A 27,154-nucleotide genomic window follows, 5' to 3' on the forward strand; every position below is an offset into this window, starting at 1 on the left:
ATTAATTAATTCTGCCGTCGCTGCCACGCGTCTCAGAGTGTGGATGGAGCAGAGCCGGCACCGATCATCTCGGGGGTCCTGAAACGCCACGGAAACGCTGCGGAGCGCCGGGACACGGCGGGACACCGGGAGCAGCACCGGGACACCGGGAGAGGTCCCGGGAACGACAGCAGAACCCCGGGGGGCGTGTCCGGGGGCGTGCCCCGTGGGCGTGTCCTGACCGTTGGCCCCGCTCTCGCGCGCTCTCGCGATACCCGTTCGAACGGGCGGCGGGCGGACTCCCTGCGAGGGCCCGGCCCGCCCGGCCCCGCCATGCCGCAGCAGCCGCGGCTGCTCCGCACCTACTCGCGGCGCGCCGGCTACCTGCGCCCGCTGCCGCAGCCCGACCGATGGATCTCGCCGCCGCAGGACCGCAAACGCCTCTTCAGCTCGCCCTCCGCCGCCTCCAGCGCCGCCTCCAGCGCCCTCTCCGCTTCCAGCGCCGCCTCCACCCCCTCGGACGACCCCGACTTCTCGCCGCCCGGCAAGCGGCCCCTGCAGGCCTTCGGTAAGCGCCCCGCCTGGGCCCGGCGGCTGCGGACCCGCAGGAAGGAGAACCGGGGCCCGGCCGGGAAGGAGAACCGAGAACCGGCCGGGAAGGAGAACCGGAAGCCGGAGAACCGGGGGCGGGAGACGCGGGGCCGGGGAAAGGAGAACCGGGAGCCGCCGGGGAAGAAGAAGCGGAGCCACAGCAAAGAGCCCCGCGGGCGCAGAGAGGAGCCCCGGCGCTCGCCGCCGTCGCTGTCCTCGCCCTCACCGTGCCCGTCACCGTCCCCGTCCCCGCCGCGCGGTTCGCGGCGCCGCCGGCAGGGCCCGCTGTGCGCGGCGCGGCCGCCGCTGCTGTGCAGCACCCCGCAATGGGCCCCGCTGCTGCTCAGCTCCACCGCCGACAGCGCCTCGGCCCCCGGGGACAGCCCCGTGCCCCGCCGCCGCCGCTCGCCCCTGCGCCTCAGCTCGCTCCTGCTCAGCACCACCATCGAGGGCGGCTCGGCGCTGGGCGAGCCCCGCTCGCAGCACCGCGGTTCCCCCGAGCGGGGCTCCGGGCAGCGGCCGTCGCTGCTGAGCGCTGGCGAGGAGGTGCCGGAGTGGTTCCGAGCGCAAGGCTCGGCTCGGAGCTGTGAGCCCCAGCCCGGGCTGCGCGGGTCCCGCCGTGTTCTGAGGTCGGCGGTGCGCGGACCCTGCCCGGCCCAGGCTGTCCCGACCCCGCTAAAAGCCCCAAGCACTTCCCCGCCCCTGGAGGGGGAGCCACAGCGCCTTGTGTCCTGTGACAGTGGCACTCGGGAGGAGCCCTCTGAGGTCCCATCTCATCTCACAAGAGATTCGGCAAAAATAAGCTCGAGCTGTCAGAGAGACCTGGCTAAGAAGTACCAGCTTGTGCCAGTGGTGATCCTGGACCCCCTGGAAGTGCCAATGAGGTTGAAGAGCATGAAACTCAACAACGAGGCTGATGTTCAACCTGCCTGCCTGCAGCCAGGATCTCCCGTGGGCCGCCAGGGGATCTTGGAGAACAAGCACAAAAGGACCAAGGGAATCCCTGGGGAGGGCAGCACCTGCAGGAAAGCTTGTATCAGTGGCTTCAGTGCCAGCCGCTGGGGCAGGCACACCCACCTCCGGCCCTGGAGGCGCAAGAACAAGAGGCAGCAGCAGCCCAATGATTCCCTTTTCAGACTCCAGACAAGGCAAAAACTAACTCGGAGGAGAGCTCTGGAGATGTCTGTAGGTGTCAGAGACAATGACTCTTCGCTCCTCAATAACTCTTATTCCTGGGCTAGAGTTCGAGCGTCTCTGTCCTTCCATAAAAAGAAGAAAGTGACCACAGATGAGAGTTTCTGCAGCAGCAGCCTCTGCACCCCCTCAGGGAAATCCCAGCTTTCGGGGTACCAAGCCAGCCTGTCTGCTGGCAAAGCTCAGGGCTGCTCCTGGTTTGCTTCCTCCATGGTCCTGCTGGCTCCCAGGGATTCCTCCTCTCTCCTGGAGCTGCTCCTTACAGATGCTGAGAAAGTGTTTGGAGAATGCAACCAGGAGGGCCCTATTGCTTTTGAGGACTGCATTCCTTTAAATAAAATGAAAGACTGCAAGAAAATTGGAGAAGGGGTGTTTGGAGAGGTGTTCCAGATTGACAGCGAGAGAGGACCTGTGGCCTTAAAAATAATTCCCATTGAGGGGACTGAAAAAGTAAATGGTGAAGCTCAGAAGAGCTTTGGGGAGATTCTGCCTGAGGTAATCATTTCTAAAGAGCTCAGTCTCCTGTCTGAGGGCTCTGTGAACAGAACTGTGGGCTTCATCAGCCTCTACTCTGTGCACTGTGTCCAGGGGGCCTATCCCAGGTATCTCCTGCAAGCCTGGGACAAATTCCACGAAGAAACAGGCTCGGAAAACGACCGGCCAGACTTTTTTGGGGCCCAGCAGCTGTTCATGGTGCTGGAGTTTGAGTTTGGGGGCCGGGACCTGGAGCGCATGAGGAGCAGCTTCTCCTCGGTGGCATCAGCCAGGAGCATCCTGCACCAGGTCACTGCATCCCTGGCGGTGGCAGAGCAGGAGCTGCACTTCGAGCACAGGGACCTGCACTGGGGGAACGTGCTGGTCAGGAGCACAGAGCTGAGGGAGCTGCAGTACGTGCTGGATGGACAGACACGCTCCATCCCCACCGCGGGCCTCCACGTCAACATCATCGACTACACCCTGTCCCGCCTGGAGAAGGACGGGCTCACCGTCTTCTGCGACCTCTCCACGGACCTGGTGCTCTTCCAGGGCGCTGGGGACCCCCAGTTTGACATCTACAGGCAGATGAAGGAGGAGAACTCCAACAGCTGGACTGACTACCACCCCCACAGCAACGTCCTCTGGCTGCACTACCTGGCTGATAAGCTTCTGAAAGCCATGTGCTACAAGAGGAAGGCAACAACTCCTGCCCTGAAGAAAATCAAGATGCAGCTCAGCAAGTTCCACAAGGAAGTGCTGACCTTTGAGTCTGCCCTTGATGTTCTGCACCACAGCAGCCTCTTCCAGTGAGCAGGGGTCCAAGGACTGAGCCACTGGTGCTGCCTCTCTGCTTTTTGTATGTGTTGGCACAATGATGTGTTTTGATTAGTTCCAAATATTTTTTAATACATTATCAAAAATATCCTAAAAAATCCCCTCCAATGTCTTCTGCTCTAAGATATTTCCATACCTGCTGGTTTTGAGGGGAGACAACAGAGCTGACTTTGGAGAAAGGAGGGGAAAACAGACTAATTCAGACACAGTTAATGCTCTGAATTTCACATACGTTTTCTTACCATTTTAGCCTTAGATTATTAAAAGTTCTTTTTTTACTGTATTGTCTTTTTTACAGATTCTTTTTTTAAAGGTAAAAGCTCTTCAGGTCTGGACAGCAAGGACAAGGGTTGAATATCATTGGCTCACTGGAGACAGAAGGGAAAATCCATCCTTTGATTTAATTTTGGCTAAATTTATACTTGGAATGAAAGTATAAAATGTAAATATGTGACATTTCTGTAAAGGGTTTTAAACCCACTAATCTGCACTTATCTGTTCTTTCTTTTCCCCTCTCTTAAGGACCAAGGAAGAGGTACCTGATTGTGGGGAAGAAAAAAGACAAAGTACCTGTGTTCCTGATTTTTAATGGTTATAATGTTGTGGTCTTGTGCACTGATAGGAACTCAAATCTGTAACCTGGTGGTAGCACTGAAGGAATTTCTTCCTTTATCTACAGAAGAAAATGCCCAAGGTAATAAATGTCCTTTAGCCCTGACTGCTGGTGGATCAGGTGCCCCAAACTGGAGGCTCTTAATTTAAATGCCAATTCACTGTTTTCAAGAAGTCCTTTGCTAACATTCCTGTTTATTAAAGAAATTGGGCTAAAGAGAACAATAAATCAAAGTGAAGTGAAAATTGAATTACATTCTGATCCAATGACACAGATGCATTAAGAAATTAAGAGGCAGCATCATCAAATTCATTATAACTGCAGTGCTCTCCATGCAGTCCAGTGAATAAATGTTGAATTTGTGCATCTCAGAGATTCATCTTGGACCCTCTCTTGGAGTCTCCTTTTTACAAACCCAACAAGGAGACCCTGGGGTGGTTTTATTGTTCTGGCTTCCAGACACTGCAGAAAGTGACCTGACAATCTGCAGTGCTGCAAATTATTAAGATGGAAATTGTGCTGGAATGTTCCCAGGCATCCTCTCAACCTTTTTTTTCCCCCTCTCTAATTAAATAAAATCATGCACTGTGATTGAATGGTCTTAAAACCCACTTGGTAAGGCCTGCAGTGAATGCTTATCTGACATCAAGGAGTGTTCCTCAGTCACAATGGTGCTAATTTCATTTATGCTTTAAAAGAAAAAAAAAAGGATGGATGAAACCACGTTATTTTTTGCCTGCCTTGGTGCTTTGTTTCTGATTTGAGAACTGATTTTGGCTGTACAGGAGGGATGGGGCTTTGGCAGGAATTAATGCCAGGAGAGGTGACAGCCCCTGGTGCAGGAATTTGGAGATTCTGAAAGCTGAAACCTCAGAATGTTTCCCTGCAAACCAATTTGCTGATTTGTGAGCATGTAGTAATTTTCATTAATCAAAATGTAAAGCTTCTACCTCCCCCCAAAACTGGACATTGAATTCATATAGAAACCATTCCTTTAAACTGTGCCTGCAAGGAAGTGCAGCTGCCAGAGCTGAGCCCTCATTTCTTTTTTTAAAGATGCTCTCTGATTAAAAAAAAACACAGAAAAAAATATCATGTACTAATCAGCCCTCATAAATTTTAATGGGAGGATGGTGACAAAAAAGGAATTGGAATAGTAAATTTCCCCTAATCAAGTTAAATGCCCTGAACATGTTTTCATCTGAGTGAAAGCTTTACTTGGAACAGAGCTGGATTAAATATTTTAGAGATCTGCTCTCCCTGTTGAGGAAAGAGGATTCCAGAACCCAGTTTGCCCCTTCAGAAAACACAAGTTTTTTAATAATCACCACACTGAAATCAGAGCCTTAAAGGGCGCTCCATGTTTTACTGAAATAAGGAAGTTTGAGCAAAGCTAAAATTATCCCAAGGGAAGGAAAGATTTTTCACATGGATCCAGAGGCTTTAGGAGAGTGAAAAGACCAAGCCTGGTTTTGTGTGATTGGTAAATCAGATGGATTCCAGTAGGAATTCTGGTGTTTCCAGGTAAAGTGGATTTTGTGGTGAAACCAGCGACCCTCACTTGGAATATGCTTTCATCCAAGTGCCAAATCTCGGAAAATTTTACTATTTTGATGGAGAAGACAGATAAAATATTAATTACCTGTGAATACTCTATAACTCACCAGGCTGCTGTTAAAACCTGTATTTTTTTGCTCATTCCCTTCTGGAAAAACCAGACATGAAGTGCAGGAATATGAAAATGATCTCTTGCCTTGAGAAGCTGAACGAGAAGGAAGAGCAGCTCTGGCCTCAGTGTGGAGAGAATGAAGAGCAGCTGCTCAGAGTATCATTCAGAGGCAGGAAAAAAGGGAAAATTGTAATTTCTGCCCAATTCTGCAGTTCCAGACTGCAGCAGTTAATGGTGGTGCTGGTGCCCAGGGGGAGAGGAGGCTGCCAAGGGAGAAGGAATTCTCCTTAGAGCTGAATAACAACACTGGGAAATTCAACTCGGCCTGGGACTGCTCCCATAAAACAAATTAGGTACAAATAGCCCAATAAAAGCTTGGGACTCTTGAATCAGATAAATCCAGTATTTAGCTCTCCTCCTAACAAGTGAAATGCTCCTTGCCCTCCCTGGAGCTCCTTGCAAGCTTTGTTTGGGTAGTAAATCACTTGGTGGCTGGGCGGGGTTTCCTCTCAGCGCTTTGCTGGGAGCTCTGGGGCTGTTCTACAAGCTCACCTAAAATGCAGATTTTTGGGGTAGTTCGGGAGCAGAGTTGTCACACTGAGTCATCTCCACTGTCACTGTTACTTTCATGGTCACTTCAGTGTGGCCCCACTGATCCTTCCTAGGAGCAGACAGAAAATGGAGTTTATTTAATGAGAGGCCTGCAGCATCCTGCTTGGAATTTGGGGGAATTATTCCTTCCAAATTCACACACAGGACAATGCAACAGCCCAATTAATTATTCAATGTTCTTTAGGGTCTGTAGGAAAATGGTTCCTTTTCAATCTCAAAGGAGACCACTCCATGCTTTGTGTGACATTTTATCATTCAGGGGTGACTTTAAGCACTGTTGCACTTGTTCAGCTCCTCAGCCAATCTCCAGGGTGGATTTTCACCATGAACATTTGCCTTCTGTCAAATGCAAGCTGAGCAGCTCTTTGCTGCAGTGCTCTGCTGTTCATCTGCTCCTAAAGAAATGCCAGAATTGGGATTTTTGGATGATTCTTGTTGTTTAAACCTCAGCCTGTGCTCTGGGATCTCCTGGGACAGCCCCAGAGATGAGGCACTCTATGAATGGGAGGTTATTGAAGGATGAATTGCAGGGAAAGTCAAAAAACACCACTGAGGGATTGAAGAAAACACTTTTTGCACAAAGAGGATGTTTTATATAAACTCTAAATGCAAAATCTGGAGAGTGCAACTCCTGTGAGTCCAAGGGAGATGAGCAGTGCAGGTGGGATTGTGGCTGCAGCCCCTGGGAGGGCACTGAGAGCAAACACAGATCAGCTCACATCAAACCATCCTCATTTCCTAAGGGAGCACGTTCAGAATGTCTTTACATGCACACAAACAAAATTCCCAACACCTCAATGGAGAATTAAAACTAAAAGATTCTCTAGTGATGAGTTCAGCTCCCAGGAAAAGGTTTATAAGCAACAATATAAAAAATAATCTTCACCATGGACAAGGTCTTGGTAAATAAACTCCAGTTCTTTACCCCTGGATTGCCACAGGACAATAATATTATTTTTTCCCCGGTGATGAGAAGTTTTTCTTGATTAAATATTCAAGCTGAGGGGCACAGATGAGATTTATTCCTTTTTCTACTCACCAGTAAATATCTCCTGTCTGTGGCTGATGTTTCTGGAGATGTTCAATGATAATTAACAATTAGATGTTGTGTGCAGAGGTACTCAGCAATGCTGACCAGCACTCCAGAATCTCATGAATTATTCTTAGGAAATAAATGTACAACAACATCAGAATCCCTGAGGGCACTGCAGCCACAGTCATTAGTGTTCATTACTGAATGCTGTCCCCACTTCTGTGTCCTCTGCTTTATGAACACCTAATTAAATATTTAATTGTGGCAAGGACTCCTAATTGCTACTAAAGCAGCAACACATCTCAACTTGACCAGAATTCCCAGTTTTTGCCTTGCCAAGGCACTGTAATACTGAGATTATTGTATCAAAACACAGTTTTGCTGTTTTGGAAAATGAGGATTCTCTCAGGGTTGAATCTCATGCTGGTGAGACAGGGGACAGCTGGTCTTGAGTTAGTCAGTGAAGAGCAGATCAGGAACAGAATCAAATATAAATTTGGAGCTGAAATATTCCAGGGAAAACGTTTTAAGGAAGCCTGGCAGCAAGAACAAGAACTGCTCAGTGTTTCCATGCTGTGTCACCTGGAGCAGGCTGGCCTATTTACAGAAGTTCCAGTTTCTGCTGGGAATGTTCAGAACACACAAAATCCCAAGAGCCTGAAGGAGCAGACAGCCAAAATACACCACTATGGGCAGAGCTTCAGGATTAAACGTGGTATTTATGTTTCCATTAGATAAACACATTATCTAGCAGTTCCAATCCTTTATCTGGAGTTTGTTTTCAAATCCAAAATGCAAAGAGAAAATCAAACCCATCTGCTCTGCCTCTGTCTGTGTGAGCTCCACAGGTCACTCAGCTGACAGGGGTCTGATTGAGAACGAGGGACAGTATGTAAATAAATTAAATTTTGTATAAATAAGCTAAATTATCAGTGCTGAACTGCAGACATCAAGGTCTTCTCAGACCTTCATCTGAGTTAATTCATGTTCACTATCTCGTGCTTGTCCAGATCTTTAGACATACAAGGCAAAACCCTTTGTAACTTGGACTGAAGGGTTTATATTTTAGATAATTTCTATCACTGGGAAAGATTTTTTTTTAATGCCCCTCTGATGCTGAATTAAAAATAGAATAATGACACATTGCATGGAACACAGATTCTATATTTGTCTTTGAAGCATTTCCCCAGCACACTAAAAAACAACATTTATTACCTACCAGAGCACAATCACGTCCTCCAGAGATCCTGCAAAGTCCTGGAGACCATCAGGAAAACCAAAGGTTGTCCCAAGCAGAGGTCCAAACCTGCATCTTGAAGTGGCTTTTCAAGGTGGATGAACCAGCCTAGAAAACATCAGAGAAGGATTTATAACAAATATAGAACTCTTGCATTTAAAAATATAAAATAAATTGTACTGCATGGTGTTTTCTGAAAAGAGCAGGAGCTGAGGGGGTTCCCAGCCTGCTCCAGAGCTGGACCCATCCCTGTCCTCACCCTGTGACAGACAAAGCCACGAGAGGGTGCCCGTTGTGTGAGCCCTGCTGTGCCCTGCTTTCTGCTCCCAAGCACCCGAGCAAACTCCAGCAGGGCACCAAAGGGTTTCCTTTGTGACACAATTCACTTTAATCCTGGATAATGTCAGGGATCCTGTAGGATCTTTTGTTTTCTGCCTGGCCCTAGAAGCAAAGGTGACATGCAGAAAACTCCCCAAGCGCATTTGTGTTGCCAAGGGCTGCACCAACAAATCCCTGCACACAGGCAAAAATCAGAATTTTACCTCACTGGGACAAAAAGGGACAGAATAACTTTATTTCTTTATTTCTCCCCTATTTTCTACTGAGCAAGCCAGGAGCTCTGCAGTCCTCTACCATACAGGGAGAGCACATGCAGCAGGGAGCACAAAGCAGGAATGTTTTATTTGTCACTGCTCAGGCATGGTTGGAAAATCCCCAGCAGGGAGTGTTTACGCTGCCAGTGTTTGCACCTCTGTCTCCAGGCGATGGAGTGAGCCCTCCCCTCTTCCCTCAACCTGCACCCAGCAGCTCCCAAAGCTCCAGCAAGGAGAGCATCAGTCAGCCCAGCAGGCTGCACACCCATGGGCACAGCTCAGACCCCACACAAAACCCAACCTGTGCTCCAGAAGCAGACAAGCAGCCCTTTCCCTGGAATTCTCTATATATAGCTTTGGAGAATTAGTGTCCTTTGCAGCAGGAAGGGCAATTTTTAGAACAAAACATCACATATCTACTTATATGTGGATCAGTTCTTATTATTTATTTTATTCCAGCCATCCTCAGGGACGGATCCTGTAACCAGTTTAGCAGCGGCAAAATCATTATTCAACAATCTGACAGCAGAAAAGGGAATAGCACAGCTGGCAACCTCCCTCCCTGTGACCCATGAGAGTGGAACAGAAATACAGCACAGCCCAGTTAGCTGAACTTTTTCCCACTCTTTTTCCAAATTCCATGATTCCTTCCAATGTATTTGCTGCAGAGGTAAAAGCACTGTAAGCTTGGGATGAACAAAGGGAAATGGTTCTGGCACTCAGCAGATTCATTCTTGTCCTAATGGATGAAGGTTTTCATCCAGAGGATTCCAAAATAGCAGAATTATTTTCTCTGCAATGATGGAGTCCCTGACTTCAGTGTTGGAGATGTGAACAGCAACAAAACCAACACTGCCAGCTGGGGACGGCTCTGCTGCCCAGTGAAATACAGACATGGTTCTCTTTGCCCAGAAAATCTATTTTCCAAGGATTCTGAGGAAAGAGAGCAACAAACTCCATGGACATTTTCCTCTCTGTGTGTTCAACTTTTGACAAACATCCTCACAGACCAGAAATACTGTAACACCCCGCATACCACAAATCTCAGCTGAAAAAAAAAAAAGAAAATATTATGGCAAAAGAGGAAGCAAGAAAAACCCCTTTGCACTCAGATTTAGTGAGAGTTCTGTTCCACCCCCAAGGCTGCCACAGCCACATTTTCTGAGACTTTGCCTGCTGCTGTCTAGCCCCAAGTTTGGGGTTTTTTGTGCTGCAGAAGCAGAAGTGAGGTTGCAAAGTGCAAGTTTTCTTTTCAAATTATTTTTTTCTCCCATTGTAATTTTTCTTTTAATCCCAGAGCAAGAAATGAAATTTCTTGAGTACAGCAAAGCCCAAAAAGTGAGAGGCAGCCCCAGGAGGAGTCCAGCTGCAAACTCCACCAGCTGCAGCCCTTCAGCCCCAGCCCTGGGCAGCTCCTGGGACTTACAGAAAGCATCTGCTCTTTGTCCCAGCCCCGCGGCTGTCACATTTCAAAGGCTCCCTCTGCGAGCTCCAGAGGCAATGGAAAATATGCTCAGTTGCAAGTGGGGTCACAGGGAGATGGAGAGGGAGGAACCAGCTCGTGGATCCAGCTCCCAGTGCTGGCTCCAGCTTCAGAGCAGCCTTTGGAAAAACAGGGGGGGAAACTCACCAAAGTGTGCAAAGCATCTGAAGAACAAGGAAGGTTTGATTCCATCTCTGCTCCTGAGGAAAATAGGGAATTAGGAACAGAGCAGAGATGGTTTTTTTTTTTTAGGAAAATTGCAGAGAACTCAGAGCCTTCCACAGAGGGAGCAAGGAGCAGGCAGAGTGTGCTGGGGTAAAGGAGGGGTTTGGGTGCCCAAGGTTCATCTCTCACCTGCCAGGAGCTGAGGAACTCTGACCAAAGCACACCCAGAGGGTTTGGACAGCCCTGGAGCTGCACTGGGAGCTGTTGGTGCCTCCCCATGGCAGGGCTGGGCCCCCAGAGCCTCTGTGCTTCAGGCAGAGCAGGGAAAATGCAGCTGCTCCTCCACTGCCACTTGTGAGAGGTTTTATTGTTTAGTCAGAGCCCTGCAAAACCTCCCCTGTGCACAGAAAATCCTCAGTGGGGTTTACCTGCCAGGGGGAGAGGGAGAGGACAGCTCACCTGTGGAGAAGTTCTTGTGTTAATGACTGAAGGGTTTCCTGACAAAACATCTGTTCAGAGTGGACCCCAAAATTCTCTGGGGCCTCTGAACCACCATCCTTCATCCATGAGTGCTGGGCTGGGGTGGGACTGGGAAGCTCTGGGGATGCCAAAGCCCTGCCTCACAGCAGAACATTCCTGGTGCAGATCAAAAGACAAATGAGCACTGCCAAGCTTTAAAAGAGAAGCAGGTCCAAGGAAGGGCAGAAGAGGAAGGTGATGCTGAAAGCTGTCAGTGCCCACAGCCTCCCCAAACCACCAGCAAGGTTATTTATTGAGAGTCCAGCCAGGGATGGCAGATCTGATCCTGCCTTTCTTTACAATCCCCGAGTGCCCCTGCCACAGCAAAGCACCCAGCACAGCAATAGATTTATCATAGTCCTGATGAGCACCTTGCCAGATCTTGGGAACACTTAGGACAAAGCCATAGATGGAAAAAGCAGCTGAAGGCTTCACAAAGCAAGAAAACAACAGAAGGTGGAGCAAGAAAAGTCAGTTCCTACTCAAAGTCCCAGAGCAGTGAGGCTGGAGGGAGAATTGCCCAGCACAGGGGGAAGAACCCATTGAAGTGCAGGGAATGAGTTTTAAAACAAAATTTTGCTGCCTTCCACATGCATGCAGTGAGGATTAAGGTGATGGTGTCCAAAAGGAAAACCTCCAAGGCTCACTCAGAGTGGAACTGAGACATCTCAGGTTGCATGGTTTATCTCACTGAAGGGAAGGAGAGATAAACCTTTCCTGGGATTCTCACCAACCTTCCCCTGGATAGGCAGGGCCATCCAGGGCAGCCCCAGCTGCTCCAGGCTCAGATGTGGCTGCACAAACTGACAGGAGGCTGTGAAAAACAAGAGTTAACTCCCACAGCAGCAATCAGGAATCTCATAAGAACCTACAGTCCACATCGATAACACCTCCTCTCCCTTGCTGAGAAAGGCAAAGCTCTAAAAGTGCATCCAAAAATGAACATTTTTTCAGTTAAGTACACTTGCTGTATTGTTTACAGAAATTTTACATGTTATTACTGTTGAACAGGGTGAAAAGTGAGACAGCTCATTTTTATCTCTTTTCCCACAGAGTTTACAGCAGGCTGCAAGTCACAAAAAGGAACAAAGTCCTTGCAGACATTTGCAGCAAGACAGGATGGCCAACATGAGTAAGAGGAAGCAAAAACCACACACAAATGTTGGCCCATCAGTCTCTCAGGGGCCACGAGCAGGATTCTGCTGCTGTTTATTACAGAGACAAAGCAACCCATGAAAAACACAAGTCCCAGAAATCCACCAGTGAAGTTTCAGGTCCAGGAAATCCACACCACTTCCACAATCCACTTCACTTTTCTTTTAGGCAAAGAATTTCACTCTGCAAGTGTGAAATGGGGATCCTGATGTGAATTAACCACAGAGCCCTGCAGGTGCTGCACAGGGTGAGGGTTTGTCCACTCACATCTCACACCAGCACAGAGACAACTCCACCCTCTGCAGCTTTTAGGAGTCTACAACAGTTTTTATTCCAAAGCACTTCAGTGCAGTCTCTTGTGACAGGAGAACAGGCTGGGCCATCCTCAGCCAGGTGATTCCTTGGGCACTATCCATGAGCATCGTCCATGGGCATTATCCATGAGCATCATCCACTTTATTTCATGAGCATTATCCCTGCACAGGTCAGAGAGCTCTGCCTCTCCCACTGCCCCAGCAGTTCACTCCCACACTGGATCTTTAGGAATAATAATAAGTAAGTGTCAGGCAGAGAAAAGTCGAGTAAAAACAGTTTCTTCAGAGGAAATGAATCATTAAAGTGCATGACAACACTGAAAGCCACAGGCTGAGCCACAATCCTCCACAAAATGCACTTTGCTGCTGACAGTGCCTTCAGCTCTCCCAGCAGCTCCTCTGGAGATGGAGGCAGGTTCAGGGGAGCTGTCAGAGCTCTCTGGGCTGTCTGTGCAGAGGAACCATCTCTGTGCCAGGGGCCTGGGGCTGCAGCAGGGCCAGCTCCTCGGGGGCAGCTGCTCGGGGTGGTTTCTGGGCTGGTCTCCAGGTGTCTGCAGCAGGGACACAGAGCAGCCCCTCGTCAGCAGGAAGCTGACAAAGGGACCCAGCTTTAGAAGGGTGAAGGCTCAGGGAACACCCAACACACACAGAGAATCCCCTAAGCACTGCAACCCCCCCCAGTTCTGGCAAACTGGCACCCAGGGGAATCTACTACAAATCCACTGGAGCTCCTGGCCAGGCTCTGCCAGGCTGAACAAGATTTTTCTAACAGGGAAACAGCTCTGTTTTCCACAGCTCTGATTTCTAACAGGGAAACAGCTCTGATTTCCACAGAGCTCCTTCCCAGCTCTACCAAGGGAAGCACACAAAGATCTCAGGCAGAATCTGACAGCATTGCCAGAGTTAATGTCCAGATTCAGGCTCTGAAAGCCCTGTGATTGTAACATCTGCAGGATGAATGAGCCTGGATTTTACCTTTCCTAGGAAAAGCATGGCATATTTGGGCTACTGAGCCAAAAACAAGAGCAACCCTTGCTTTTCCTCAGCAGCATTTCCTGCCCATTTCTCCCAGAGCTGAATAGGAATGGCATCTCCTTCAGCCTCAGCTTGTTCCCAAACTCTGGCCAGCCCCAGACCTACACTAAATCTTTATTTTCTCTGTTTCAAGTCAGCCTGCCTGGAATGCCAAAGACGCAACATCATGCCAAGAGCAGTTTGCTGAGCAGGAAGCTGAAAGGGAACTGCAGACCTTTCCTCATGATTAAATTTACCTTCTGGATTTAGCTCTGAATCATTGGTGCTCCCAGGTTCTTCCTTCAGAACTCCCACATCCTTTGCCCAATCTGTCCATTTAATTTCCTCTACTCTGGAGAGACAAAATGACACAAGACACTGATGCCTGGAATGCAGCATCTCAAGGCAAATCTCCTTTTTCTGCAGCCTCCCAGCCCAGCTCACCCTGCCAACGCCACCCTGATGGTCTGCCTGCAGCAGCAGCACCTTACAGAGCTTTTTTATTTGACAAAAGATCTTCCATAATCAAAGCTCCATGAGGTAAATTATCTTTTCCCCCTGCATATTGTCCACTGGTCTGGTTGGTTTAAAATTCTCCAGCTCAGGGAATGTTCTTAATACAAAGGTGGCAATGCTGGAGGAACAATTAATTCTCAGGCATCTAGCTTGGCAATCACCAAAAAATTTGGATGTAGCTGAAATTCCCTGTGCTGCCCCAGGGTGTGACCCCACTGGAGCTGCAGTGTGAGGGGGGAATGGTGACTCTGCCTTACCTGAAGCACCACCTCTCATCCTTCTTATTGAGCCCCACGGACATGAAGCAGCCAGATCTCCTCTTCCCCCCCTGGCGCCACAGCCAGGCCTTCTCTATCTCCAGGATGGCAATTGCCCTCTGAGAGAACAAAACACACAAAATCAGAGAGAAACCAGGGCACAGAGCCCAACCCAGCCTTTCCCCACTCAGAAACTCCCTGGGCTTGGAGAATCCCCAGGGAAACCAACCCCAAAAAACTCCTGGAGTACTGCCCCAGGTTACCCCTGCAGAGAGCTGTAAATACACCCAAAAATGCACCTAAAATTCAGCTGTAAATACACCTAAAAATGCGCTCCCAGAGTGACAACTTTATACAAAAAGCACAATAATAGCTGAGCTTTGGACAGACATGTGGCATTCATATTTTCTGGGAAAAAATCCCTTAACCCAGGCTTTTTCTCCTGGGAAGCTGAGAAGCCTAAGAGAAGAAGGAAAACAATAATTATCTCATTTGCTTCTCCTGTGCTTTGCTCCTTTGGGATGTGTTTGGAGATTGTTTACCCACAGGTGATTGTTTAATTAGATTCTGCTGTGAATTATTTTGACTTATTGGCCAATTAGGGTCAGGCTATGTCAGGGCTCTGGAAAGACTCACGAGTTTTCATTATTATCTTATTTATTTATTCATTATTTCATATTATCATTATATTAGCCTTCTGTAAGTATCCTTTCTGTATTCTTTGGTATGGTTTAGTTTAGTATTCCATATCATAGTACAGTTTAGTATTCTATATTCAGTATTATATATTTAGCTTTAGTTAATATGTGTTTTCCTGTGGCTGCAAGGAGTTCCCAGCTGGGAAACCAGGGTGGGGACACATCCCAGGCTCCCTGGCTGTGGCTGTGAGGAGGGTGAGGGAAGGGGATGAAGGGCTCTCCTCAGGACTTCCATGAAGGAAGGGGATGAAGGGCTCTCCTCAGGACTTCCATGAAGGAAGGGCATGAAGGGTTCTCCTCAGGACGTCCATGAAGGAAGGGGATGAAGGGTTCTCCTCAGGACTTGCAACAGGGTAAGAGCTGGCAGAGGTACCAAGCCAGCACCAATTTCATGTCTCTGTGTTACCAAAGAAGTAAATGCTGTTCTGTGAGGAAGGCAGTGGCACCTATGACTCTGGGCCTCACCTGCAGGGTTTTTGGGGCCTCTCTGAGCTGGGTTTTTGGGGCCTCTCTGAACTGGGTTTTGGGGCCTCTCTCAGCAGGGTTTGGGCCTCTCTGAACTGGGTTTTGGGGCCTATCTGAGCTGGGTTTTGGGGCCTCACCTGCAGCTTCCAGACGCTCTTGCTGTAGCCAGAAATGTCCGTGACGGTCTCGCTCATGAGGGCGATCAGCATGTTGAGCAGCAGGATGTAGGTGAGGATCACAAAGAGCAGCAGCAGCAGCATGACAAAGTACCTGAACCTGGCGTGCTCCTGGAAGTCCAGGTCGCCCATGCCGATGGTGATCTTGAAGAGCTCCAGGGAGACGCTGAGCAGCCCCCCGTACATGGCGTGGCTGCCCGAGCTCTCCAGGGGAGCCAGGGACTTGTTGTGGGACACCGAGGGGGCATCGCCCATCAGCGTCACCAGGGCTGGGGGAAAACACAACCTGAGCCCTCAGGGAAGGGATTTGTGCAGCCCAGCCCACACAGATCACCCACAGAGGGCTCACCTGCAGCAAAGCCAAAGAGGAAGATCATGTAGACCAGGAGGAAACGCAGCAGGTCCCTCATGATGGTCTGAAACACAAACCAGGGGAAGCGCTGGGATTTATCTCACATGAAATCACCAGGATGATCTCACACATCACAAACCAGCCCTCAGGAACTCTGACAGCAAGGTTTCCACCTTTTATCCAGTGTAAAAAGCTGCTAATGTGTGCTAAATTACTTCTACAGGTAACTAATATCATTGGCGGGTTAATCTGACAGTGCTATGAACTTCTTTGTTGCTTTGTTAGTATGAACAAATAAATATCCTATTAGCTCCCACTATGGCTGTTTCCAAATTGTTTCAACATATCCCCCTCTCCTTTCCACTTCCATTGGCTTTTCACAAATGGTGACCAGAATTCTTCCCTGGCACCTCCTTTCACCCCTGCTCTGCCTTTCCAGTCCCAGGTTCCTCTGTGGATCTGGAAACACCTCTCAGGCTGAGCTGAGCAGCTCCAGGGAACCCAAATTGGTTTTCAGTGGTGTTTGGAGCTGGATTTTGGCACACAGGTGTCAGCTGCTGCCACCTGGGATGTTCAGCCGTGCCAAACGAGTGATTTGCTGCAGCTGCAGATGAAGACACTGACCCAGCCTCATTCTGCAGCACCTGTGCTTCCAAGGACACCAATCCCAGCTAATTCCTTTTTGCATGTGGTAATTTTACTGTGACCACTGCAAACACTGCAGGCAAGGTAACTGAAGTTTTGCAGGCAAGCAGAGCAATGAAGAAAAATGACTGTTGTTTTTAATAGGTATTAATAGCTGTATTGATCCCTATCTACTTCCCCTTCATTCCAAACTCCATGATTAAATGCTCTCTTTCATCCTCTGATGAAATCCTCCTGTAGGATGAACAGTTGCCTCTAGGCATCCTCTAACACAATTTGTTCCAATACCGATGTTTCTGTCAACTCTCTGTTCATTTACCAACTGCACAAAAAACGAAATTTCAAGATGTGTTTTTTTGGTTCCTGAGGACCAATTCTCATTACTCAGGAACCAAAAAACACATCTTGAAATTTTGGTGGCAACACCAGCCCAGAGCCTCTCCCTGCAAGGTTTTTTGGGCAGCTCTGACCTTCTGGATCATGACGAATTCTCATTACTCAGGAACCAAAAAAAAGACATCTTGAATTTTTTGTGGCAACACCAGCTCAGAGCCTCTCCCTGCAGGGCTTTTTTTGATACCTGCTGGATCTGCAGGGTTTTTTGGATACCTTCTGGATCATGACGCTGTAGATGCCGGTGCGCTGGAAGCCGCGGGTGTAGTAGAGGGTGTTCACCCAGCCCAGCAGCAGGGAGAACACCATCACTGCCACGTAGTTCTCTGAGCTGGCTCCATACAGCACTGCTGACAGCAGCAGGGAGAAGGCCTGGATGAAGCTGGAAGGGAAAGAAAAATCTGAATTGGCTCATCTCAGCAAAAATGGCCCTTGCAGATTTGCTCTGCAATGAAAGATGTTTGGGGAGGTTGAGAGGAGCACACAGAGCCCACTCAGCAACAAAACCAGGCTCAGGACAAGAGGCAGCAGCAGGGGTGCAAAGAGAGGGGCAGAGGAGCTGCTTTTCCTGCTCTGTGGCAGTGCTGGGGCAGCTCAGTGCACAAAGCAGCAGCTCCAGGCTGTGGCAGAGCCCAGGACTCACATGAGGATCTCGATGCAGCTGTCAGAGCACATGGTCTTCAGGGACTGGCGCCTCCTCCTCAGGTACAGGCTCTGGGGAGCAAAATCAATGCAGCATTCATCAGAGCCAGGCCATGTGAGGGAGGCAGCCCTGCCCTGCCCTGCCCCAGGCAAGGCTCTGCTCCATGTGCTCCTCCTTTCATCTCCAAGATCCCCAGTTTCATCCCTCTCAGATGATAAAAGGCCCTCATTTATAAAGGGCAAAGATAAACAAGGGCTGAATCATGCCTCAGCCCAATGTCTTTATTAATAGCCTGCATTAAATGCCAGGGATGCATTTTAATGCCATAAATCACAGAAGTCTCTCAGAATTATTTGCTGTTGTGGAACTGTGATCCCCCTTGCCCAGCAACCTGGCTTGTGCTGCCCCTGCCACTGCCAGGTCACAGTGAGGGTCCCAGAGCAGGATTCCCTCCTGCACATCCTGGTGTCAGGAGAACAGATCCTGATGCTCCATGCTGTTCCTTTTTTCCCCCTGTTTTACCATGGAACCAGACAAGAGATCCCCCTACCTGAGCAAAGATCAGATAAATGCCTCCCAACAGGATAATGATCAGTCCAGAGACCCACAGGAAGCCTCCAGCTGTGAACTCCACTGGGAAGGAAGGCTGCAAGACAAAACCAGAACCACCCAAAGCAGTGGAGACGGGCAGGGACAGTGATGCCAACCACCCACTACTTTTAAATCTACTCCATCCATCCAGACAAAAAGGCTGGACCTACCTTTACCCTCAAGGGCTGATAGTATGCAATGGCTGTGAAGATGATCATGAATGACAGGTAGCAGGCAAAGCTGAAGTAGAACCTCTTGGAAGCAAAGGTTTCCCATTTTTGCTGAAGCAGTTTGTTCAGCGGCTCCAAAACCACCATCTTGTACCGGTTCTGTGGGGAAAGAGGGAACCAAAGTGCACCAGTGTGGCCCCAGGAATGGGAATTCTCCTGGGGATGGTCTTTTTAAAGGGTGGAGCTGTGTGGATTCAACTGGGGAGTCATTAAGGGGTTATTCAGTGTGAAAGATAACAAATATTGCATAGAAATCACTTCATCGAAGTGTTTGAATAGACCAAGGCTTAAGACAGCCAAAGGATCAAAATTTCTCTCAAATTATGGATGGTCAGAGCCATGCCAAGCAGCCTCCAAACAACAAAATCTGCAAACATCTCCACTAATCACTCCTTCTTCAGAGAAACCATCACCAGAAAGCCCACCTGAACTTGAAATGCCACAATTTCAAATTAATGCCACCATAAATATCCCGCTGGCTCCCCATTGTGAAAAAGGAGAGGAAAAGCCTGTCCTGGAGCTGAGTGAGAGGCTCACCGGGGTGTCACTGCTGTAGGCCAGGATCTCCAGCACAGAGTTCTCCTCGAAGCTGTCCAGGGAGGACAGGTCGTAGAGGGACACGTGGATGGGGCCGTAGGTCCACTCGGTGAACTTGCGGGACAGGTGCCGGTACGGGGGCTCCTGGATCTCCCTCTGGATGATGTGCCTGAAGATCTGACACAAACACAACCCTGTTCCTGTGCTGCAGCTGCAAGAGGACACCCAGAGCAGCACAGATGGGGCTGGGGATCATCCAGCAGCTGGGTCTGGCTAAAAGAAGGGAAACAACCAAATCTGTTTGGTTGTTTTGGAGCAGGGACAGGGCAGGGACAGCAGGGACAGCTGAGGCTCTGCAGGACACAGCTGGGTGGCTCAGAGGTGCCCTCCTTTGTGGTCACCTGTGGCATTGTCCCTGCCAGCAGCATCAGCACAGGTTGGGTGTGAGAAGCTCCAACCCCAAACCTCACTGGACACCAACCAAGGGTGCAAATCCCACCATCCCTGCTCCTCACCAACCAAAGGTGCAAATCCCACCATCCCTGCTCCTCAGCATCCAAAGGTGCAAATCCCACCATCCCTGCTCCTCAGCATCCAAAGGTGCAAATCCCACCATCCCTGCTCCTCAGCATCCAAAGGTGCAAATCCCACCATCCCTGCTCCTCAGCACCCAAAGGTGCAAATCCCACCATCCCTGCTCCTCACCAACCAAAGGTGCAAATCCCACTATCCCTGCTCCTCAGCGCCCCTCTGGCTGTCCCCACCTCCACTTTGCCTGTCTTGGCAGCAAGCTGCAGGGGATTCAAGCCATCATAGTTGACAATCTCCTCCAGTTTGCAGGTGGGGTCCAGCTTGACGCCCGCCTTGAGGATCTCCACGTAGGTGCTGCTGACAAACTTGGTGTTCTCCTCGGTGTCATCTGCGATCATCACCAGGGCGTGCAGCACCGTGTTGCCCTGGGTGTCCTGCTCCTGCAGCCTGGCCTTCTGGTGGGGGTTGTTCAGAAGATAATCCACCACGTCCAGCTGGTTGGTGCAGGCAGCCAAGGAGAGGGGGAGCTCACCTGAGGAGATCAGGACACAGCATTTGGAGGGAAAGCAGGAAGGAGTGAAAGAGGATCAAAGAAAGGGGGGAAAGCAATCCTGGAAAAATATGTTAAATATATAAAAATAGAAAATTTATTAAAATGTATAAAATATATTAAAATAATGTATAAAAATATATTAAATATATAGAAATATATAAACATATATTGAAATATAAAATATATTAATATTTCTTACTTATTATATATTAAAATATAGAATATAAAATATTAAAATGTAAATATGTTAAGTACATGAATATATTAAAATATGTTAAAATTATATATTAAAATAATATATTAAATATATTAAAATATAAAATATATATAAATATAGAAATAAATTTTAAATTTATAAAATTGTATTAAAACATATTAAAATAATGTATAAAATATATTAGATAATATATTAAATATATTAAAATAATATATTAAATATATTAAAATAATATATTAAATATTTTTAAAATCTACAAAAATATCCCGGTGTTTTATCACTAAAACACAGAACAGGTTCTGCCTCAGTGTCTCTGGATTCTGAAAGGGTTTTACAATAAACAATTACTCTGTTTCTGGGGCAACTGAAACACTTTCCTGCATCTCAAACTGATCTCTCAAATGTGAACCAGCCAAGTATTGCTGTCTGAAGCCACTCAGACAGGATTAAACACATAAACCCAAGGATGATGGAAATGCACGGCGAACACCCCAGATATGAAAGGAATCTGCTTTTTAAATAAGTCAAGGGCTTGATTAAAGGGCACTGAAGATGGCACCAGAGGGGTGAACCCATCCAGAATTAGTGGCATCACACACAGTGTGGCAATAAAACCCCCAAAGGAACATGTTCCACAGTGACTCACCAAAATAAAAGTAAACTCCTTCTTTCTTCTTCCTGAAGAACTCCCCGTGGGCCCTGGCGTGGACATCAGCTCCGTTCTCCACCAGCAGCTTCACCATCTCCAGGCTCCTCTTCTCGATGGCGATGTGCAGGGCAGTCTGGCCTGGGGCACAGCAACCCTGTCACCGTGCCACCCCAGGGGACAGCAGGGATGGCACAGCCTCAGGGTGGGCAGGGCTGAGAGCTTTCCATGATCCTCAAACCATCAGGAATTCAATACCAGGGCAGGCAATTCCCCCTGCCTGGCACTGAGGTCCCAAACAGCCAAACAAACTCATTCAACAAGCACAGACCACTTCACTTTTACAAGTGCTTTTTATACTTTCCCAAGTAAATAATCTCTCTTCGTGGGTTATTAAAAGCATGTATCATTTCTGTTTTACAGACCAAGGAGGGTATAACTCAAGGCTGGAGGAGATGCAGCAGCAGAATCAGAAATAAAGGGTGAATGTGCTGTGTATGACACACAGAGCCTGGGGCTGCAGGAGCTCCTGGTCCCCTCTTTTCCCTTTTCCTGCTCATGTCACAGGAATCCTTCCTTACCTCTGTAGAAACAGTCAGAGCAGGACACGTTGACAAGGGGCCTGGGGTTCTGTGTCTTTTGGTCGATTTCCAGCAAGACTGGGATGGTGTCATTCCTCCCATTTTTCAAGTTCAGCAGGGCTTTCATTAAGCAGGTCTTCCCAGTCTTTGCATCTGGCAGGGAGAGAGGATTGAATGGGCTGTGGGTGTGCTTTGCACACAGCTGTGGTGCTTGATTCAGAGATCAAATACAATCTCCATTTTCAAGGCTTTTATCAGTATTTTTAGCAGCCCTAAGGCAAAAACCTTAGGATTTATTCAATTAATGGCATTCTCTGTGGTGGTGTTTGTTTCTCAGGATGAGGGAAGAGGGTGAGAATCTTGACTCCATGTTTCAGAAGCCTGATTTATTATTTTATTATATATATCATGTTAAAAGAAAATGATATATTAAAACGATACTAAAGAAAGAGAAAGGATTTCATCAGGAGGTTAGAAAGGAATGATAATAAAATCTTGTGACTGACCAGAGACAGCTGGACTTTGACTGGTCATTAATTAAAACCAATCACATGAGACCAACCAAAGATGCACCTGTTGCATTCCACAGCAGCAGATAATTATTTTTTTACATTTTCTTTCTGATTCTTCTCAGGAGAAAAATCTTAGCAAAACGATTTTTCATAAAATACGTCAGCGACTATTTTCCATCTTGGGGTGAATATGAGGAAAACAAAAGAAGACAGAGGGCAAAGAGAAAGCAAAGAGAAAGCAAAGAACCAGGAGCTCATTCCCTGTGAATGAACCATCCCAGGAGCGGGGATTTACCTGTGTACTCGGAATTGGTGAGGAATTTGGAGTTCCTCCTTAAATACTCCAGCAGCCCCTCCAGAGCCTGCGGGCTGCCCCTGACCACGGCGCTGAACAGCCGCTCCCTGTCAAAGCGATTCGGGTCCTTCTGGCTGCGGGACAGAGGCGGCCAACAGTCAGGGATTCGGGGGGGAAAACGCCAAGTACTTGGTTTAAATTTTTTAAAAAATTTAAAATAGCTTAATAGCAATAAAATAGTTATAAATATAGTAATGGAATTAGAGTGATAAAAGTTTGGATAATTGGGATTTAGCACAATACGAGGCAATAAAAACAGAGTTACCTTTTCTGGGCAAAATAAACCCAAAAAAAGGACCCATGTTAACAGAGGATTAACTTTTAAAAACAATAGCTTGTTGCATATCTAATACACTTCATACATGATGCATAAATTCTATTTAAACAAAGGATTCTGTCTGGTCAGTGTCAACTTCTTCTTAATTTTGACAGCATCTTCAGGGCTGAAGAAAGTGGGAAGAAGTGTATAATTTTATATAATTTAAATACAACTATAATATAATTATAATATAATAATTAAATATAATTTTAATGTAATAAATTTATTATTATTATTATTATTATTATTATTATTATTATTATTATCTTTCTCTGAAATATTTAGGTGTCCTGTGGCTGCTATCTAGTGTGAATACTTTATTCCTCTCTTTAAAAAATATCCCACATACATAGTTACTATTTTAACATTTTGTTATAACCTAAAACTATATTGAATACACTACTTTAAAAAAAATTAATACAGCATAACTTTCTAACGTAACACGTATAATATTAATTTTAATATTTGCTAAAAGCCAATTATAAATTACAGATTTTTCACAGGAAGTTCTGGAGAGCAGGGACAGGAAAGTGCCACAAGCTCCAGTGGGACAGTGGAAGGAAGGAGGGGGATGGATGATATTTTGTTGGGGGGAGAAAAAAACCCACATAAATGTTTTATTTTTGAGTCAAGGGAAAAATAGAGACAGTTATTTCCCAGAATTCTGCTAAGTGGCTGCTCTTTCCATCAGCTGGAGCTGTTCCCAGAGCCAGGCTGATGTGCAGCCTTGGCAGGAACCCAGAGCAGAGAGAGGAGCCCAGGACCAGGGTCAGGCCCATCCCTGGGGGGATTTATTTTATATTTAGTGGGATTTAGTATGGATTCTTTCAGTGCAGACTTGGGAAAATCCATAGGGTCAGTGTGGATCACCTGGATCAACCCAAATTGATTAAACACCTCCCAGTTACTCACTTGCTGACGAGTCCTGGCCGATAATTCAGATTAATCTTGATTTTAGGGGCAAAGTCACTGCTCTCCTTCTGGTAAGGTGTCTCCAAGGGCTGTGGCTCTCCTTTCCCCCCAGGCCCTGACCTTTCCTCCTTTTTTCTTGGGGCAGGTTTCTCCTCCTGGGGGCTGTCATCTGTTTCCAGCAGCCCTATGAGCCTGTTCCTCTGAGCTGGGCCTGGCTGCCCATTTGTGAATTTATCCATTGTCCTGCAGGTCACAAAGAGCTTCCCTGTGGGGCACTAAACCTGCAAGGGATGAGGACAATTAACACAATTTCTTCACCAACCCCAAAGGTGTTTGGACTCAAAGAGATTCCCAGGTTGACCATGGGTCCCTTGAGAGGGAGATTTGGTAAAACTCTGCATGGAGGAGGAGGATTTGAATAAAGGATCAGGGTCCCAAGTGGGGTTGCAGTGGAGGAGAGGTTTAGGAGCAGTTTGTGAGGCACAGGCAACTCGTATGCAGCACATCTGAGCCCCCTGTGTGGGATGACCTCACCTGTTGGCAGCAGCACAGGCTCCTGACATAAAAGGCAAGGAAAGGAGTGTGAGATCGTGGTTCTTGTCTCAGTGCAGCCAGCACAGGCACAGGCTGCTCACCAAGTGGCCAGAAAGATAAAGAAAGGTTCACTGGGGGCCCTCCTTGGAACAGGGATGGGTTTGCCCACAGTCCCTGCTGGGGAGTTTTACAGGGAAAAACACCTGCACAAAGTGCCTGGCATTTTATCCTTGATGGGCAAAATGATCTCCTGGATATTTGGAGCTGCTGGTTGTCCATGTGAGGATGGAATTGGAGCTCCCAGCTGCAAGGCAAGCACACTCCCAGCCCTGGGAGCTGCACAAGCACAGCTCTGCCCAGGAGCACCAGCAGAGCCCCCAGCCAGCCCTTCTCTCATCTGAGGAGGGTGTTCTGCTTTGAAGAGTCAAACAGAGTTTCCTGAGCTGTTTTGGCTCTTTGGGGACATCTCTCCACATCCTGTGGGCACAGCTCAGACCACACCCAGGGCACAGAGCCCAGGTCAGCGTCTCACAGGGTTTGAGAGGCAGAAATTGAACATCCACAGGCACCCACCTGCAGCAGAGCTCAGCTCAGCAGCTCCTCCTCATTGCCAGGCACTCCCTCAAAGGGTTAACAGGTCTGCTCTGAGGAGAAATCTCCCTTGCTACAGCCTGACTCCATAGCCTGCACCAGCAAAGAGGTAAATGGACACAGCATCAGCATTTAGGCTGTGAAAAAACACAGATCTGGGCAGAAAACAGCCAGCAAACATCCTCATGCAGCTCATAGCAAGAAACCCCAGGGCTGGTTTGGAGTCAAACCCTGGTGATAATGCAGACACTCCGTTTAGTCTGGCTCTAGTGACAAACATTCCTCTGCACACACCCTTTAATCCTCTCAGCCCGGCTTCCCTCCCCAAACACTTACTGGTGCATCTGCCGAATCCTTTAGGAGGAAATTTGCACTTCCACAACAGTTTGCTCGTGCTTTTCTGTCTTCCTCTCCCCAAAAATCATTCCTCAGCTGCAGTTTCCATCCCTCCACAGCGCTCAGGAGAGTTATTTACTGCCAGTCTTGCACAGACAGAGCCTCTGGGTTAAAACCAAGAGCAAAATGGTCCCATAAAACAGGACCCTGAGAGGGATCCCCCCTCTCTGTGCATCCCTGGGGGCTCTCCCTGCTCCCCAGCTCCACTGGCACTTGCCAAGAGCTGAGTTCTTGCTCCTGAGCCTCCCCAAGCCCGGCTGTCAGAAGAGCTCAGCACTTACCAGAAGTTGCTGCAAGCTCCACCCAAAGCTGATCTGATCCCCACGGGTCCTTCAGAGGGGAAAAACCTCCCAGCAGAAACCGAGTCAGGCACCAAGAGGTGTCAATTGGCATCAAGGCAGACCCAAAATTATTCCCATCCATGGGTGAGAAGCCGTGCAGGGAAGCCCATGCTCATCTGGCAGAGGCACAGTGTGGAGCTCCGGGCTGGTCCATGAGGGAATCCAGGGATCCTGAGGGAAGGAGCAGCCCCAGAAGAACCCTGAGGGAAGGAGCAGCCCCAGAACCACCCTGTGGTTCACCCAACGTGTGGCTTTTTGCAGAGTGAAGGAGGCTTGCACAGGAAATGACTGGCTGGGTTTCTCACTGAAGGGGAGAGCCAATGAGTGCAGTGCTCTTATATGGGAAAGCTGCTGCCTACTGCAAATTCAGAATGTTTAACCCCTGCATGCACAGAGCCTCGGCCTCCCCCACAGCCCCCTGAGCCCCCCAAAGCTGCCCAGGAGCAGCAGAAGCGCCTGGAACAGCTGGGTCGAGCTTGGTGTGGGAAGGCAGCTGTGCAGAGCCCCAGGGATGTGGACTGATGTGCCACCAGGCAGTGCCAGGGCTCAGGGCAGTGCCCAGAGCAGCCCCAGACTCTCAGGGCACTGCTCACTCCCTCTGCTCCAGGGCCTGGGTGTGCTCCAGAGGGGAAAAGTCCAACACAGGCTTCCCCTGGGAGCAGAGATGAGGAGTTGGGCTTGATGATCCTTGGAGTTCCCTTCCAACTTAGAATATTCTGTGAAATCTAAGTGGATGTCCCCCCAGCCCACTTTATTTGCTCTGACACTAAAATGAGTTCAGCTCACACTTTTGGGTTTAATTCCTTTTGGGCTCCTTCTCCAGCTGTCCTGGGAGGGATCCCCGCCCTGGAGCCAAGGATGAGCTCAGCCCTCAGGAGAGCACCAGGACAGCTCTGCCTGCACAGCTGCTGCCACATCCTGCAGGGACGGAGGGAATGAGCTGGGAAAGGAATCCCGGCCAGCTGGGAGCTCACCCAGGCAAACAGAGCCAGGGGGACACAGAGCAGCCAGGAGAAACGCAGCAATTTAACTCCACCTCTTGCCTTCTGAGGCTTTTGTGGGAATCCCACAATTGATAATTTTACCCATGAAATGTGTCTGGGTTTGTCCTGACAGGAGAGGCACGTCCTGTGGAAATCTGGGAAGGGAGAAATCAAACTGCCAAGTGAAATCTCAAGTCAAGTGTTATTAATTCAAATGATATAATATTATAATTTATTCATTAACAATAAATAGGATAAAATATATTAATATATAATCTTTATAATATATAATGTCTATTAATATATAATAAAGATTATACATTAATATATAATTATTAATATAATTCTATATACTATATATTAATATAATTATATATAATATATAACTATATATTAAAACGTAATATTAACAATGTCATATGTATTAATATATTAATAATATAATTTAATATATTGATACATATTAAATATAATTATGTTCTATATATTAATAGATATAATTATATCTATTAATATATAATATCTACAATTATAGATAATATATAATATAATGTGATATATGTTATATGCTATATATTATAATATGTACTTTATGCTATATTACATATAATATAATATATAATATACTATATATTATATGCAAATATAATACATAATAATATATAGTATATACTGTATATTATTATAATATATAATAT

General features: G+C 47.7%; 2 protein-coding genes across 5 annotated transcripts; one reads left to right on the plus strand and one right to left on the minus strand.

The window, feature by feature from the left end:
• Nucleotides 1-203: 203 nt before the first annotated feature.
• Nucleotides 204-4,059, plus strand: HASPIN (histone H3 associated protein kinase). The gene has a single exon (XM_014271631.3). The coding sequence runs from the start codon at nt 313-315 to the stop codon at nt 3,049-3,051; it is 2,739 nt and encodes a 912-aa protein (XP_014127106.3). The 5' UTR covers nt 204-312; the 3' UTR covers nt 3,052-4,059.
• LOC102071672 (transient receptor potential cation channel subfamily V member 2) lies at nt 2,446-25,828 on the minus strand. 4 transcript variants are annotated; one of them, XM_074557109.1, is made up of 21 exons: nt 25,414-25,828; nt 25,073-25,236; nt 24,719-24,829; nt 23,612-23,892; nt 22,321-22,454; nt 21,514-21,666; nt 20,933-21,073; nt 19,750-20,048; nt 18,986-19,162; nt 18,389-18,547; nt 18,178-18,273; nt 17,628-17,698; nt 17,201-17,366; nt 15,944-16,010; nt 15,556-15,863; nt 14,256-14,374; nt 13,740-13,834; nt 8,499-13,019; nt 8,222-8,347; nt 7,009-7,040; nt 2,446-6,018 (listed from the first exon to the last, which is right to left on the minus strand). In XM_074557109.1, the coding sequence occupies exons 4-18, from the start codon at nt 23,848-23,850 to the stop codon at nt 12,898-12,900; spliced, it is 2,346 nt and encodes a 781-aa protein (XP_074413210.1). In that variant the 5' UTR covers nt 23,851-23,892; nt 24,719-24,829; nt 25,073-25,236; nt 25,414-25,828; the 3' UTR covers nt 2,446-6,018; nt 7,009-7,040; nt 8,222-8,347; nt 8,499-12,897. The 4 variants fall into 4 exon arrangements, with proteins under 4 accessions (XP_074413210.1, XP_005493583.2, XP_014127124.2 ...); XM_005493526.4 differs by having other exon boundaries at nt 2,446-8,347; XM_014271649.3 differs by having other exon boundaries at nt 2,446-8,347; nt 8,499-13,059; nt 25,414-25,827.
• Between the last annotated feature and the right edge of the window lie 1,326 nt (nt 25,829-27,154).

This window comes from Zonotrichia albicollis, chromosome 22 (genome assembly GCF_047830755.1).
Source record: "Zonotrichia albicollis isolate bZonAlb1 chromosome 22, bZonAlb1.hap1, whole genome shotgun sequence".
In the NCBI taxonomy this organism is placed as follows: Eukaryota; Metazoa; Chordata; class Aves; order Passeriformes; family Passerellidae; genus Zonotrichia; species Zonotrichia albicollis.

Coding starts and splice junctions, on each gene's coding strand:
- HASPIN (XM_014271631.3), top strand. CDS start 313: ATGCCGCAGCAGCCGCGGCTGCTCCGCACCTACTCGCGGCGCGCCGGC.
- LOC102071672 (XM_014271647.3), bottom strand. CDS start 23,850: ATGGATAAATTCACAAATGGGCAGCCAGGCCCAGCTCAGAGGAACAGG. Junction 21,667..22,320: donor CACCAATTCCGAGTACACAG/GTAAATCCCCGC, acceptor TCTCCCTGCCAG/ATGCAAAGACTGGGAAGACC. Junction 17,699..18,177: donor TTTATCTGATCTTTGCTCAG/GTAGGGGGATCT, acceptor TTTGCTCCCCAG/AGCCTGTACCTGAGGAGGAG.